We start from the raw sequence: 17056 nt of genomic DNA, 5'->3' as shown, positions 1-17056 counted from the left end.
GTCATGTTTCGAATGCAGGATGACAGGACTCGGCTCCAGGCTCCAGGTTCCAGTTTATTCCATTTGTGTTTTTTCTGGGGTTCGGGATCAAGTAGCAGCAGCTACCTGGGGCATGCTTTTCTCATGGCAGATCACTGGAACACAAAAATCAAGCAAAATTACACAAGCGCATTTCATTTACAGCCTCTTCTCATTTCCACTCACCAAAAAGCAAGTCACATGGCTCAACAAAGGCAGAGGGTTAGGGAAATAGGTTCTATTCCAAGAGGAAGGGAAAGTGTTTGCAGATTGGTGGAACAATTCTCCTAATTATCACAGTAAGTGAATCAGTGACTGGAAAGTAACCCACAAGACTTTACATGGAAAACCCTGTAACAGGAGACTTTAATTCTTGGGTTGAGAGAAACCTTCAGTCACTTCTCAAATGGGCATTTCTACATTCTGTTTTTGCTTTAATTACTGGTCCACCTTTTCCCTCTTTCCCATCCCACTAAATCTATCCCACCAAGTGAACCATTTTCCCATGTGTGAGGCCAGTAACACACGGTGCTAACAGGCCTTCTTGTGTACCAGTTTAGCTTTCATCCTTTTATAGGAGGAAAAATATCTGTTCACTTAATTGGACAACTTCACAGCAAGCCTACCCCCAAGAACAACTGAAATCAGTTGAATAGTTCTCCCCAAAGAGAAGCCAGTTTGTGATAAAAGAGAAGCTAGTCATAGAAATGTGCATTTTTCCTCTCTGACCTGGCAAGCCTCCTCTAATAGATAAAAGGAGAAATGCAAGTTTTGTGGGGTTGGTTTTTTTTTTAATTTTAGCTTTTTTCTTTTTCAATATTGGCACCTGAGCTAACATCTGTTGCCAATATTTTTTCCTTCTTCTTCTTCTCCCCAAAGTCCCCCAGTACATAGTTGTATATTCTAGTTGTAGGTCGTTCTAGTTCTGCTATGTGGGACACCAGCCTTAGCATGGCTTGATGAGCAGTGCTAGGTCTGCACCCAGGATCTGAAACAGCGAGACCCAGGATCTGAACCAGCAAGACCCTGGGCCGCTGAAGCCGAGCACCTGAACTTAACACTCACCCAAGGGCTCGGCCCCAAAATCCAAGTTAAACATTGCTGTATTTAATTCTCTCTAGGTGGAAATTAAGAGTCAAGGATGTCACTGGAAAAAATACACTCATCCTTCCCTAAGAACACTGGTCTCTGGCTCCATGGCACCTGCCATGTAAAACCTTTAAACGTGCCCTGCTTACTCTCTCCATCAGCTGCCAGAATTCTCGCCATTCCCCTTCATTAACACCCCTTTATTCTCAGCGCTGTGTAGGCTAAGCTCTGTCATCCATCACACAAAGAAAAAGGATGACATATTTCTTGAGACCTATTTGAATATGCCCAATGATACAGATAAGAGGAGGCAGAAAAGTAAGAACATGAGCGAGTGATGTGGAGATCTATCCTGTCTCATGAGGCATTCAGCAAGGGACTGACTTTGGACGGGCTCTGGCAAGCGTCGCGGGGTTGTGGAGGGTTACGAAAGACCATCTGCATAAATCTGAATTCTTGCCAAGAAGAAATCTGTGCTTGAGGTGAGAATACTATCAAACACTATAATTAGGACGAAAAGTTAGTGGAAGTGAACCGAGGGCTGCCAGTTTGCTGACAGCAGTCCTTTTGGAGGCTCCTTCCTCTTCCTTTTATTCTATTTGTGAGTGCCCCAGGGTGGTGACACTCTGAGTCATTATGAAGAAAATGAATAGTCAAGGTATTTGAATGGAGGGTGGGGGTTTGCCGCATCCCACCCCTCCTGCCCCCCAAACGGGGAAGACAATAGTTCTTGTCCAAACCATCTCACTTCCTTTCTTTAGTTCCTGATTATAATATCAGAAAGTAAAAGAAAAAAGGACCATTTTGTTCAGATACTTTCAGTCGTCTCTCTGCCAAATGTACATCTGTCAAATTAAGACCAGAATTTACCTAAATAAAGTGTTTTTTTTTTTTAAGCAAAGGGACACTTTTGGCAAGACTCTATAAATAAACTTAAAGGAAGAAATAGATCATTTGTTACAGATCATTCTATATGATCTCTTATATGAAGCAAACTGCACATTCTGTGCGGCGTCTATAAGGCAGAGATTTCATGCATTTAGCAGTTTTGCTGTTAAGACGGAGAGCTGGTCACGTTTAAAACTTTTGAAAAGTTAATCCTAGACTGGAGATAAGTGAGTTAACTGTTTAACATATAAGATGGCAATGAACAGAGAGACGCAAAAAATAATGATTAACAAAAAGTTTGGGGATTAAGATGAAGTAAATTCATCACGAGTGTTATCTTGCTGAAATTAAATTATCAAAAATAATCAGATGTTAAGTAGGTGTTCATAATGCATTAAATAAAGCTTAAGCATTAAAAAAAATAATCTACTTCTAAAACCCCCACCCTAGTAAAACAACTGTCTTTTATTCATAGGAGCACATCATTTTGCTTGACCTCTCAGCAGTATTCAACACAGCTGACTACACCTTCCTTCTTGAAATACTATTTTCTTTGCTCCAGAATTACTCCACTCTCTCCAGCCTGAAGTCACCTTTGATAGCTCCTCATCCTCAACAAGACCTCTTAAGGCTGTACTTCCTTGGGACTGAAATGGGCTTTTCCCCCAGCCATCCTGTACTCATTCTATACAATAGCATCAAATATCATCTAAATGCTAATGGCATCTAATTTCCAACCAGCTCTATTTTCTGAATTCCAAACCTGTATACTATCTATTTGACTTTTCCAATTGGTTCTCTGACAAGATTTCAATTTCGTATCCAAAATGGACTTTTAAGTTTTCCTTCCTAAATTTCTATCTATACCAAATATCTAAATAACATCACCATCTACCCTGTGGTTTCAGGAAACAATATGAAAATTGTAGTTAATGTTTCCATCGCTACTGTCAATCCATTAATAAATTTATTTTTCTTACCTCCCGAATATAGCTCAGTCTGTGGTCTTTTCCTTATCTTCTCAGTTTTAAACCTTGTCCAAACCACTTTCATCTCTCTCACCTGGACTACCACAGTGGTCTCCAGAGTGGTTTCCCTTCCTGTACTCTTGATTTAGTTCAACCCATCTCCCACATGGTACAAAGTGCTCTTAAAATGTGAGTCGGTCCCTGCCATTCCTCTGCTCAAGAAGCTTCGATGGCTTCCCATAGAATTAAAAGATCAATCCTGAAGCCATAGCATGATCTGGGGCCTCAGGATATGTCATTCTCCTCTCACTCAAGCTCCAATTGCTCTGGTCCTTCCCTCACTTATGTGATGACATGAAACCCTTTCCCACCTCTGGGTTTGTGCCTCTGCTTCTGCTGTTTCCACCTGGAATGTTCTCCCTGAGTCTTCCCTTGGCTAACTGATTCTTCCTTCACTTCCTCAGAGAGGTTTCCTTGACAAACACCCTCTTCCTTGAACAAGTTTAGGTTCCCCTACTATGCATTAACACCCTTACTTCATAGCATGAGTCATAGTTTGTAACTGTATATTACTTGCTTCATACCTTCCTCCCACATCAGTCCGCAAGAACCCTATGTCAGGAATCACATTTGTCATTTTCACTGCTGTAGCCCCAGTGTCTAGCACAATGCCTGGGCCAGAGTCAGTTTTTAATATTGGATGTGTGATTAGTTTCAATAATACATTTATACAATTTCATGTACTGATTCTTTTTTAAGCTGGCTTCATAAACGGTCTTTACTTAGTTATCCCATTTATTGTTTATAAAAAGTACATAATATTCCATCAAATATATGACAAAATTACACTTAATTATTTCCTGTTTCCTGAGAACTGTTACTCATTTTTGCTATTGTAACTATTGCTGCTATAAGAGAGCTGTTTCCTTGAAAGAAACTCACAGAGATGGTCACAGGATCACCAGTTTTTCTTTGAAAGTATTATAACATGTTACAGTACCCCCAAGTTGACTGATCTTGGTCATGCTTTTTAAATGCTTATCAAAGCAAACAGCATATTCTATGAGACCTCCAGACCTACAACCGAGTCACCCCATGTGGGTCATTATAAATTTTATGAGGAACACTAGTACTGACACTAGTAATGTCTAATTTCTCATAGGTCCTAGGAACATTTCCTATTATATTTTGTGTGTGGTAAAATTATAATGACACCAGGATGTCTATCGGGAAGGTATGTTTATTGTGACTATGACATCATACATCTGATTGAGAGTCAAGGTTTTTAATCGACTCAGCCATCATGGAAGAGGAACAAAACGACTTGTTTTTGTAACTGGTACCTCGCAGCCAAAAACTCATCACTTGTAGTCAAGGATGCATTACAAAAACTTGAATTATGAAGACTAAATATTTTTCAATAAGATTTCTTTATGAAGAAAAGATGCTAGAATCCCAAAAAAAGATTTTCAAAAATACTTTTTGATTTTTAGGAAAAAAATGAATACATTAACTTTCAAGTGGGAATAGATGTAGGACAAAAAGTGGGCGAAGAGGTCGTCCTTTCAGAGCCCACAGCATACCTCAGCCAGGAGTCAAGGCCCCAGAAAGAGAATTACGACTCTATTCTAGAAAGAGGCATGCTAGAAAGAGGTCTGGATGGTGAGCGCTGTGATGAGGTGGATTTGAATCTGATCTGTTCAGTTAACTTCTGGAAAACTGTTCCGTGCCTAGTGTGTTGGGGCTCTTTGACGATGGACGTAACATGGTTCCTGGGTTCCTGTTTCAAACAAGCACAAGTCCAGCCCTGGAGCCAAACTCAGTTTTTTTTAGAAATAATTACTTCAATAATAGAGCTCTTTCTCCCTTTCTTCCTTTCAATAAATCAATAAGCTTTTTCCCAGGGTCCACCATGACAGACACTATAGAAGACACAAAGAAGTTTCCAGCAAGTCTCAAGCCTCAAGCAGGATGGATTAGATCTGTGCAAACCCAGTTGCCTGGTATAAACAGACTGTGGTGCTTTTCATTTTCTCCCTGTCTTTCTTGGCTGGGGGTCCTGTGGCAATGCTTAAACTTTTTGTTAAAATGCAGATTCTGATTCACCAGGTCTGGGGTAGGTGGGAATTTGCATTTCTAACAAGCTCCCAGGTAATGCTCAAGTTGCTAGACTGAGAAGGGCACTTTGAGCAGTAAAGTGCTAGGCCGCAGGTTGCCAAGATGAGTGAAATTACTGGGCCACCAGCAGGGCAGGTCTGTTGGCCTGAAGAGCTTCTGGAGATAGAGCAATGGGAGGTTCTTTCACTGTTTGCCTTTTGGCAGAGCTCAGGGGCCACAACAAGAGAAAGAGCTGCATATGTAATAGAGGAGACCTCTCCACTCAGATGGTCAATGGATGGCATCATTCTATCCTCCACCGATCATAGTACACAGGAGCCCGGGAAGAGAGAGCAGCTCTGTGTGGTCACTGACTTGCTTGTGTCCTGGCAGAATAAAGGATTCTTTGTTAGCCCAAAGCCTAGCAGCTTTTCTGGCTCTTGGTGGAGACAGTCATTTTAAACCAAAAATAGATCTTTCAAAAATATTGCCGAAATAACAGAAGGAGTAATTAGGACGGTTCAGTCTACCAAACTCTGAACATAATACTACAAACCAGGTCTGAGTTAAGGTGGAGGCTGTGCTGCAGCAGAGGGTGAGCCAAACAATCTTAGAAGATTCTTATTTTTCTGCTGGATGCTGTTCTTCAAGACTTAAATCAAGCAAGTCAAGAGATATGAGAAGAAGAGTCGTACTTGGCTATTTGTGATCAAAATTCAGAACCAGTCACTGTTTAAACTTATGTATCGGTATAATGTCTTACTAGATCTCAATTGAGGCCTAACAATAAACACCAATGCTGAAATCTTTACACTATTAGTCTACACCCTTAGGCCTTTTCTTTGGAAATATAGCAATAGGTGGAAACATTAGGACTTCTGGACAGGAGAAGGTGGACATTTTTGAAAAAGCACTTTCTATGTATGTAAAATTGCTTTTGTGAAAACTGGAATGCTATATTGCATCTGTGGAGATAAAATATGATTGCTGGTAGCAGAGGGAGTGGTTCTAAGAAGTAGCTCGGATTAGAAATTCAAAATACACTCTTGGTTTTCCCTCTCCCATTTTTCTTGAAATTACCAAGATGGGCGGTCATGGAATGAAAGTAGCAACGCTTATTCAGCACTTGCTGTGGGCCAGGTACCGTGCTAAGTATGTTACACATGTGTTCCCTTTTAATCCTGCAATGAGAACCACAAGTAGATAGAAATACGCCTTTTTTAGGAGCAAGAAATCTGGCATTGAGAGAAGGTGTAGCCTTTGTGCAAGGTTATATAGCAAGAGGAAGCTGAAACAGAGGTACACACCCGAATCTGTCTAAAATAAAATCCATGCCCTTTCTACTGTGGTAGGCTGCTTCCTAATGCCAGATTGTTTTACGTTTCTGGCTGGGGGCAGTTTGCTTTTTGACAGCAGCTGTTCTTATAAGATGTCTACGGAGTTAGCAACTGGTTAACCATAAAGACCTTTAAGATGCCTCCCAACCTTTCACACATCCTCCTACTGCAGTGCTCTTGCACATGCTGTTCTCTCTGCCTGAAATTCTCTTTCTTTGATTCTTTTTTGCCTACCCAACTGCTTTAGACTTATCCTGTAGACCCCAGGTACAAAATGGGCCCAACTCCTAGGACCAGATATCAATCTGGTCCTGTGATAAACCGCAAACATTAAACACGTTTCACAAGAGTGAATGGCTTTCATGTTTTCCTTTTTATTCCAAAACATAATAGTAGTTTAAAAGTCTGTAATCTGGTATCTAGATGAACTCTAAGGTGTTTTTCAGTTATATAGTTTCATGATTGGACTTTAAGGAAAAAACTCAACTATGCTTGCTCCCGTGTGCATAGGGTATTTCTGTAACTATATGCAAGAAACTGGCAACCATAGTAGTTCTTGGGGAAGGAAATTTACTTTTTCTCTTTACTAGGTTTTTTTTGCACTGAGCTTATTTTTAACATCATGTATTATTTACTACTAACCAAATAATTTAAAAAAATACAATTTAAAATTTAAGTAGACAAAGCATTTTATTTGTAAAAGCACAGAACCCCTCCCTTTATAAATGTTTACATGCTATTCTTGCTCTTCTTTACAACCTTATCATTATTGTGATTTTTTATAATGAGAATTCATAGGAACTGTGGGAGATGGAACAGAGGTACAGAAGATTTTGATGATGGAAATTGCTGTTTATTCTGCAAATACTTTAACTACCTGTTATGTGACAGGTCCTGGACTAAGTACGTTTTCCTTTCCATAACCTCTGGGCGGCTTCTTGCGTGAACACTCAAGCTTTTTTCTTTCTATGAGAGTTCTGCATGCTTAAAATGCTTCCCAGAGATAAGTAGTGGCCTGTTCTCCTTGAATGCCACAACCAGTGAGCTCACCTGCAGGACTAAGGTAAGTCCCAGGTGTCTGGTTGAGGCAAGGAAGGTGGTGGAAGGGACGGTGGCCAGCCATGGAACCTACTACAGGGACATTTTAACTCAGAAAATTGTTGAATTACCCAAAAGCTGATTCCAAAGATTTGTCAACAGAATCCTGAACACACTAAAAGAGCTTGCTAAATAAAAGAAGCTTGCTACTTAAGGCAATTTTTGTAAAGCCACAGAACTTCCTTGTTTAAATTCAGATTTCACAGAGATGATGTGTAGACAAGACCCATGCCTTATACTTGCTTAAACTCTGAGTTTTCAAAGCCCTTTGACATGCATTATTGCTCTGAATCCTCACAAAAACGCTGTGAGCATTGTCTTCCATTTCACAGATGAGGAAAGTGGAGCCACGTGCCTATGGAAACCTGGAGGCAATGGCTGGGGTTTAGACTAGGACTGAGAGCCCCACCTGTTGGCACCGAGCTAGCCCCACCATGAGCCTCTTCAGAAATAAGCAGAGACACCTGAATTTATTAGGGAAATTCCTCTAATTTTCATAAAACCAAAACAGTGAATATGTACTGGGTATCCCCATGTCTTCTGTTCTTCCCTCCAAACCACCTTCCTGGGTCCATAGCCCAGCCCATCTTCCTAAAGTTCAGCTCGGATTGTGTCGCTGTCTTCCCCAGTATCTCTGCTAGCTCCTCAGCCTAGCAACTGAACTGAAGTTCAGGCTCCACAAACTGGCAATCCAGTCCTCAGCCTCCGCCCCCATCCACTATTCCCATGCTCTTTCTTATTTCAGCATGCTATTTCCTTCTCCAACCCAGCAGACCAGCCTACCACCAGTTAACACTCCAGCAGGGCCTGGGAGAGGGTGAGGTGGCCAGAAAGTTTAAGGGGACATCAAAGAACTCCAAAATCAAGATAACTGTTTTAATGCAATATTTTAAGTAACTAACGCAAAAAATGACGAAAAATATCTCAACTGAAAGCAAAGACAGGGTCAGTATTACTGGTTTTTCCTTTATTTTGAGACTCCAAAGTGCCTCCGCAGGGCACTGTTACTGATCCTGCAGTGACTTCCCACTCGGGTACTTTTATTAACAATGTTTCCCAAAAGTTAGTTCTCACAACTCTTTGCACACCAGTAACTTCTCTTCTCGAATGTCCCAGCATTTACTTGTAGCTCTCTTCTGGAGAACCTATTTCCCCTAGTGACTGGTTGTACTTTGACGGCAATCTGAATCACCTTGGCTCCCTTCCAGCGCCCTCCCAAACCACTGTGGGCACTCAGCGCCTCTTTGCTAAAAGAATGCAGAGATGACGGTCCTCAAAGTGGCTTCTGTGGGGTAAAGCAGAGAAGGAACCCAGTTGTGTTTTGTTTGGTCCAGGGTGTTTTAAAAAAACTGAGTTTGTTATCAAGCTTGAAAAATCAGGATATTTTACATGAAAAAAAATAGAAATGTCTGTCATGGCTTGAAAAAAATCAGAAACTCTAGCCAAAGGAGGCCCAGACTCTTCCTTGTCAGCGATGGGCATTTAGAGCAGCGCCGCTCTGCCTCTGGAGCTCTCTCCAGTTCGCCACCTCCTACCAGTTTCGCTCATTTACGTCGCCAGCCAGGCCCCGTTAGCTCTTTGAGTTTGTGACTCTAGGCATAAAGGGACGAATTCAGTAGATGAAACCCATCTGCTGAGTTCTCTCCTGCAGAATAAAGGTTTCCTCGTTGTCCTTTCGAACACGGTCTTGCAGAGGCTCAGGGAAGCAGCTCACCTTTCTAGCCCACAAACTTCCCGCGACCCGTGAAACTTTCACTGCCTGCCGCACACTGCTTCCCCACGGCCCTTTGCCCTCTCCGGCGCTGAGCCTCCTCTCCACCCCACCCCCTGCGCTCCCGAGCCCGGGGCGGGTCCCCGGCCCCCAGCCGCGACTCTGCCCCGGGCCAGGGCGCTCGGGCTCGCCCACGGCGGCACTGGGCATGCTCAGAGGCGGCCGCGGGGGCAGGTTTGCTTCGCAGGCGCTCGCACTCGGCGGCGGCGGCGGGCGCGCGGCTGCAGCTGGAGCTCGGGCGCCCGGAGTTGGAGTTGCCGGGAGTTTCCCCCCCACCCCTCCCTCTTCGCGCGCGGCAGCGGGAGCCAGCGCGGGAGCCGCGAGCGGCGGCGAGCCAGCGCCCGGGCCGGCCGAGCCTTGTCCGGAGCCCGGAGCCCCGCGCGGGGCAGCCCCCGGGGAGGAGCATCGCCGGCTGGGACGCGTGCAGTGCACTGACACTGCCGTGGCACGAGCCAGGCTGCACGGTAGGGCCAGGGCGTGGGGATCCGGGCGGGCGAGGCAGAGGCCAGGCCAGGGGGGATGCGGCTGCAGTAGCCGCGGCCATCGGGGCGGCCAGGGCAGGGACCCCGCTGCGGAGCCGGAGGAGTAGGCAGGCGCCGGCCAGGGAGATGCTTTCAAGTTGGCGGGTGGCGGGAGAGGGGGCTGCGCGCCCCGGCGCAGCTGCTTTGCGCGCGCCGAGAGCGGCTTGGGTCCTTGGTTCTCCCCCAACCTGAGACCCGGTGTGTGGGCAGGGTTGGGCAAGCTGCGGAGCGGAGCAGTTTCGTCCGAGAAAGTTGAAGATGGAGCCCTTCTTTCCTCACTGTCTCCGCGGTAGGATGGGTCCTGAGGGTGCTGCCCACAGTCCCCCAGTGTGGAGGAGCTGAGTGGGTCGCTGCGCCCCTGGGCTGAGCTCCTTCACCCCCAGCTGAAATCCACGAATCACCCCGATCTTCGCTTCCCTGACGTCTTCTAGGAAAATCATTCCTGCCAAAACTAAGGTAGGCTCTCCAGGCGGGCACGGCTCCTTGCCTCCAGGGCGCTTATCCCTGGGCGATGCCCCCTCCCCAACCTCAGACGTGGCCAAGGGCGCAGGGTTCCGAGTTAGCGCTTGTGGTGCGCGCCAGAATCGCACCTCCCACACATGGCGGGGCAACGTGTCAGGGGTAGGTGGATGGCCGGATATTTCCTCCAGCCTTGCCTGAGGTTTACCACACCCTACCAACCCCACCCTGTTCATCTTCGCAGAGGACAGGACCTGGAGGGAAGGGCCGGGGGGAGAGTTTGGGATGACATGCTGTTCCTTAGGAGACATTGCCTGGATTGTATCTGCCTTGGGATTCGGTTCCAGGACTTCATAAGGACCCCTCTCCCCTTTCCTTAGGGACTGGGTGGGAAGGAATAGGGTCAGTGGGTCCACAAGAATGTCCACCTCGTCCCACCGTCTCCTAAGGTCGCTTTCCAGGCGACCCCAGGACCCTAGAACTGGCATTGTGCAGATTGCGAGGGTGTGGAGGATGCTGAGGGTTTCTCCTGGCTCCACTTTTTTCACTTCTTGTTTTGAGTTTTGGGGTTTTGCCTGCACACGAGAGCTGCGCTGTCAACCCCGGGGGTTGGGAGAGCTTCAGGCAGGCGGTGAGCCGCTGTTCCCTCCGAGGCTGCTAGTGGGAATCGGTCCAGAAATGATTATGCAGGCTAGAAATATGCTTCTCTTTTTTCTTTTTTGGCTGAACACCTTGGCTGTTGGGTTTGTGTGTTAAGTTCTTAAAGGGGCACCCACACACGGCTCAAGTGTCATGTTTTAAGGGTTCATCATTTCTGCTGCATTTTTTTCTCTTTGCTTTTTCCTTGGGGAGAATCTGCTTTGGGGCAGATTTCCAGCTGTGGGAAATGACGTGGTGTGACTAAACAGGTTCTAGAGTCAGATGGAACTGAGGTCAAAGTTTAGCTTTACAGCTGATGACTGTGCTGCCAAATGGTTCCCCACGCAGAACTTCACTTTCTCTTCTGTCAAATGGGGATAATAGTGGCCTTATTTCCCTCCCTTGAAGGGTTATAGTGAGACTTGGGTGAAAAATGAAAAGCGCTAAGAAAAATTTAAAGCACTGTTCGTCTCATAGTGCCTGTCGGCTTTACTCAGTTCTTTTGAATTAACTAATTCTTTTAATTACAACAAGACACCTAACTCTTCTCCCCTCTACCCACTCCTCACCAAGAGGTTTAGTTGCGCAGATGTTTGAAAGCAGCTGTTTATTTTTCTCTCTTCCCTTAAATCCATCTGTCTTGATTTTAAGGGCTGAGGCTCCGGTCCTCAAATTTATTTGAGGGAGGCAGCATGGTGCAGATTGGGGCGGGGGGTGGGGGGGGAGGTGTCCTTGTCAGTGTTTAGACTCCTGGGCTCCAGAATCGGCATGCCAACAAGGCCCCAGTTTGACATTCAAGGCTGATGAAGGAGGCAGCGGACCCTGGGCTGGAGCTCTGGCTTGGCCTCCAACAGTGACCTTGAACTAAGGACTCAGCCCTTCATTGGTGAAATCAGTCTTTGGGAGTGGGAGCTAATGCTGGTCACAGGCAAGAAGAGGTGAGATTGTCTCTCAGTCAGTTAATAAGGGTTTAATCAGGCGCCTGAGCCCCACCCCAGGTGGGGCATCTTCCTTAATCCTGGGGCAGTGGTTCTCTAACCCGAGCGCAGAGTGACCTGGAGGGCTTGTTAAACCACACGCAGCTGGGCTGCACTGCCTGAGGCTCTGATTCTCTGAGTCTGGGAGCATGGGGAGGGGAGTGGTGTTGGCAAGAATTTGCATCTGGGACTAGTTCCTGATGATGCCAATGCTGCTAGTTCAGGGACCATGCCTATGGAATCATTGATTTATGGAGGAAAAGAAAGTAAGAGAGGTGAGGTTTGTTTTGATTTTAATACTTCGTATAGAGAGACAGGGTTTCCTTGGGGCATTTTAGGAACTTGCCTAAAGCATTTTATATTTCCAATACCTGTGCCAGTTACCATTGCCTGGTTTTAATAATTCTGATTGCTCTGCAAATGAATGAATTTTACACACAAAAAAGATAGGATTCCCCTTTCTTTTCATGCCATAAAATACTTGGCCTCTGATTTCTAGATCACTCTTGGGTAGACGGAGATTGATATTGATAAATCGGACAATTACCCTGTTTCCTTTCTTTAGGGTTCTCAGACGTTGTGGAAAGGAGGTTGCATAAAATCCTGGCAGCTTGAACCATAAAGTTGGAAAACAGGTTGAATCACTTTTGTGCAAGTTTTACAAGAATTTGCAGTGTGCTGTCTTCTCGGAATGAACAGCTGACCCAGGCCTCAGGGGCAGGTGAAGTGCACTCTGTGACAGATGTGCCATGGTGGTCAGACCTGGCAAAGGCCTTCCCCTCCTGGAGGGTGGTGGTGTTGGCAGTGGCTGAAACTCTTACAGTCTCTGAGGTGGAGCAAGGCTGACGTTCAGGGGCAGCTGTGCAGTGTCAGTGCTGATCCGTGTAATTTAGCTTATAGTCAAGCACTATTTGGGCACAGCCCAATCTTAAGCTGTTCTCCTCGTCCGCTAAGCTACCGTCCGGGGCTGAGAACTCACCATGGCTTACGATGGCCTAGATTTGGCCTTGAATTTTAACTGCTTTGTATGAGAGGGGCTGCAGGAGCCTGCCTGAGTCAGGGGGGTGACGTCCTAAGGAAGGAATAAGGTTTATAGAGCACCCAGTGAACTAGGTGTAGGAGGAAGCCAGCACTTCAGCTAGATCTTGTGTTGCTGTGCCAAATGGAATCCCAGCTGACCATCATGCTTTATCTCGGCTTTCCATTTGTGCTTTGTTTTAGTTTTAAAATGATTAGCACTAGAGAAAGCTATCAGTAAATCAGATACCTATTCAAAAACTCAAGTGCACTCTTAGAGTTTTAGGAGATAGACCCGCAAAGATGCTGCCTGTCTTCCTGACTGTAATCAGCACTCGGGGAAGAAACAACGTTCAGCGTTGTTCTTAAGATTCACTAGCTAATTTAAATGGTTTCTCCCACTTAACACGAGTAGGGAACGTTTCTATTTTAAAATTCTTTCCCATAACTTGATGTTTATGTTTTGGGTGTCACCCCTGCTTTTCGCTGCTAGGATTTTTTCCAGCGTGAGGAAAGCCTCTTTTTTTTATCACCATGGGTCACTTTCTCAGCACGTGACCACTTGATAGCTCTGCTCCCTTGAAGAAGTCTATTGTGAGACTGTCCTTATGATGCTTTATTTCTCTTTGGTCGGCAGGGCTGCTCTTACTGGGTCAGAGAGAGTCACAGCCCGTTCCTGGAACAGTGTTCTCCTAAACCTTCCTAGAGGGTGCTTTTAAACTAAAACTCGTGTTGTACTGCGCTAGCTCAATTCTAAGATACATTATTTTTTTATGTTTCATCATTTTGCAATTTCAGAAATCGAGATGGGTCTTAAAAATTATGAACACATTTAATGTATGGTTTCTTTTTTCTTTTTGTGTAACCTGGCATGTTAATAGAGTGACTGCCAGTTGATGACATTCTAAAACAAAGCTAATTTGGTTTCTTCCACTGGTGGAAAATATGGTTTCTACTCAGTGCTGTCCAGCAGATAGAATTGAGCAGCAATTGAATTAGCTCAGTGGTTCCTAGAGTCTGTCGGGAGGATGCTATTGGGGTGGCTAACAGGTATGCTCTTGGAAAGGGCAAATCAATTTGTAAGCACTGCCTGTTAGGTTTTCCTCTCTTAGAGATTCTCAGCATGTCCAACATCATATCAAAGCCTCTGAGAAGTCCTACAGTTAACAGTATCAACGACAAAAAGCTTGGTTATATTTATTCATTTAAATGTTTCCCAGAACACAGACGATTTTTGAGGTTATGTGTGTATCTTCTGGTGCTTCATTGCTGAATTAGCACATTCCATCAATTTTAATATGTTGTTTAACACCATGTGTGAGTGGAGTGGTTTCATCTAGACTATCCCTAAAATATGAGGGCATTCATTCAATGTGGATGTGAATTGATTAATGGACTTTATAGATGCTGTTTTTTGTTTCAGAGTGGCGAGAAGCCATTTTAAGCTGTGGTGGCTAAGAAAGTCTCCATGGGGGGACTAGACTCTGAAAATGTTGTAAATGATGGACAGCACTTTTTTAGAGAGGAGAAGGGGTGTTTTAGGTTGATGGTGTAATGGAGCAGGAGTGTGAAGACGTGCGCCTGTGCCTGCATATGTAATGTTCAGGGCATGCAAGAAAAGCACTGTGTCTGGCACAGAGTGAGGTTGAGGGAACCTGTGGCGGTGGTCAAAGAACCAATTGTTATGTTCTTTCTTGATTCTGTAAGTTCAGTGAAGTAGCAGATGACTTCTAGCGACCACAGGAGAGCTAGTTGTGCATAAACGGTGTGAGGCACAACACTGAGGTTGAAAACGAGGATGGATGCATAGGACGGAAGGGAGAGGGCAGAGTGTTCCTAGGCTGTTAGAGGATAGTGGTCCAGGTAGAGGGGGTTAGTTAAAATGTAAGTCCAGTTGAAGAATATTGGATATTTGGGGCAAGAGCTTTCTAGGAAGAGGGGTCTTGACTAAAGTTTCAAAAAATAGCAAGAAGAAATAACTCTTACCCAACTCAATAGAAAGACAAATAACTCAATTTAAAAATAGGCAAGGATTTAAATAGACATTTTTTCAAAGAAGATGTACAAATAGTCAATAAGCAGATGAAAAGATGCTCCACACCACTAGTCATTAGGGAGATACAAATCAAAACCACAAAGAGATAGCACTTCACACGCATCAGGATGTCTGTGATCAAAAAGACATAAAATAACAAGTGTTGGTGAGGATGTGGAGAAATCGGAACCCTTGCACGTTGTGTCACTGGTGTGAATGTAAAATAGTGCAGCCACTTTTTTCCACTGAGGAAAACAGGCAGTTCCTCAAAATGTTAAACGTAAAGGAACCTCATGACCAATTCCACTGCTAGGTACATACCCAAGAGAAAAGAAAATGTGTTCACGCAAATACTTGTACACAAAGTTTCATTATAGCGTTATCCGTGATAGCCAAAAAGTGGAAACAGCTCAAGTGTCCACCACTGATGAATGGATAAACAAATGTGGTATATCCATGCAATGAAATACCATTCAGCCATAAAAAAGAATGAAGTTTGATTCATGCTGCAATACAGATGAACCCTGGAAAAATGCTATATGAGCAAAGCAGACACAAAAAGCCACATACTGTATGATTCCATTATGAAATGTCCATAATAGGCAAATCCATAGTGACAGAAAGTACGTTAGTAGTTGCCAGGGGCTGGGGATTAAAGAGTGGCTGTTGATAGATGTGGGGTTTCTTTTTGGGGTGATGAAAATATTCTGGAATTACATAGTGGTGATGGTTGCACAACTTTGTGAATACACTAACTACTACTGAATTCTACACTTTAAAAGGATGAATTTTATGGTGTGTGAATTATATCTCAATTGAAAACAGCAAGGCGGCCATGATGGCTGGGGTGAAAGGAAAGTAATAAGAAAAAAGTAGAGAGATCCAGGAATAGGGTGTCAGTTTTAGGCCATATTATCGGCTGTTGGGAAAAAATATCTAGATAATTCCTTTCTCCTTATTTGTCTTTGGATCTTCTCGGATTTTCCTGTTACTCTTTCACCCAAAGTCCTTCCTGTGAATTAAAAGGGTTTTGTTCCAAGTTGTTCCTGAGTCAGTGGGATAGTTTTCATGGCAGAGGCCTTGTGGTGTCCAGACTGGAGTATGTTTCTGGACTTCCCTCTGGAGACGAATTCCATGTTTACGCTTCCTTGTGGAGATTCACCAGAGAGCAACAGGCAGTGCTGACCGGGCAGCTTATGTTTACTTCTCCATGAAGATTTGACTGTGGTAGACGTTTTTGTGTCAGCTTCTAATTTGTATGTGGAACTCTGTCAAGGCTACCCTTTAAAAAAGAAATCTCTGACTATATTAAACAGAGTTCATGTGGTACTTGGCATTACAAGAGCATCAATGTACTTGGGCTTGAGTCATGATACTCAATGAGGATTAACACCACTTAAGCTGGGGGGCTGTCGTCCCCCTCCGTAGAGACTGTTTCTACTCTCTTTAGCATTAGGGCGTAGACAAGCTCCTGACCCTCATGGACAGGAAGCACCTGGGATCTTGAAAAGCGCTGATTCAGGTTCAGTAGGCCTGGATTGGGGCCTGAGATTCTGCAGTTATAACTACCTCGCATTGATGTTGATGCTGCTGGTCCCTGCATTGCTTTTTCAGTGGAAGGTGATGTGGTGTGAAGATGGCTTTGGTGTGGGATGGAACTGAATGTGAAATGTGGCTTTACCATTAATTTGCTGGAGGGACTTGGGCAAGATAATTAGCCTCTGAGCCACAGATTTATCCATAAGTAAGACCTAGCTCACAGAAAAGTGCCTAACCTGATGCGTCTGGAATATTAAATATTATTTGCCTTCTGCTTCCCACCAGGGCTAAGAGTTCCCTGGTTAGGACTAAGGAAAAAATGTGTGGAAGAAAGCCAAAGGCTTCGAAGAGGTTTTTGATTTGGGTGGGTGGGGTTGGGATGGAGACACATAGGGGAAAGAGGTCTGAATCCTAGTCCTCATGGCAATGTGAATTTGCTGATTGGTTTTCAAATTCCCATAGTTTTGGTAAAGTCACTGTGCTCGTCTCTGCTGAGTCTGGATCATTTTTAATCAGGCTGTTGGGTCTTTAATCTGTCTTCTTGGAGTTGGTTTCTTTTTGACCGGAAGGTCATTGCTGAGCTGCTCAGTTGGTGCTACGGTT

The 17056-nt window shown here is 44.6% G+C and overlaps 1 protein-coding gene across 4 annotated transcripts in view; it reads left to right on the top strand.

Annotated features, from left to right (window-relative positions):
* Window positions 1–9297: 9297 nt before the first annotated feature.
* STXBP6 (syntaxin binding protein 6) overlaps window positions 9298–17056 on the top strand; it is a 236959-nt gene continuing 229200 nt past the window's right edge. Inside the window, exons 1-2 of one of the 4 annotated variants that reach the window (XM_070504183.1) lie at window positions 9568–9730; window positions 9998–10243. Coding sequence is in view for 2 of the 4 variants with exons in the window: in XM_014839989.3 (XP_014695475.2) it covers window positions 9415–9730 (316 nt within the window). In the remaining 2 variants the exon portion in view is untranslated. Of the gene's footprint in view, window positions 9731–9997; window positions 10244–17056 lie in introns of all 4 variants that reach the window. The other 3 variants (XM_014839989.3, XM_044765406.2, XM_070504182.1) reach the window with 3 other exon arrangements.

Source organism: Equus asinus, chromosome 2 (genome assembly GCF_041296235.1).
Source record: "Equus asinus isolate D_3611 breed Donkey chromosome 2, EquAss-T2T_v2, whole genome shotgun sequence".
NCBI lineage: Eukaryota > Metazoa > Chordata > Mammalia > Perissodactyla > Equidae > Equus > Equus asinus.
The sequence above is the reverse complement of the archived record's forward strand: the minus strand, read 5'-3'. Positions and strand labels throughout refer to the sequence as shown.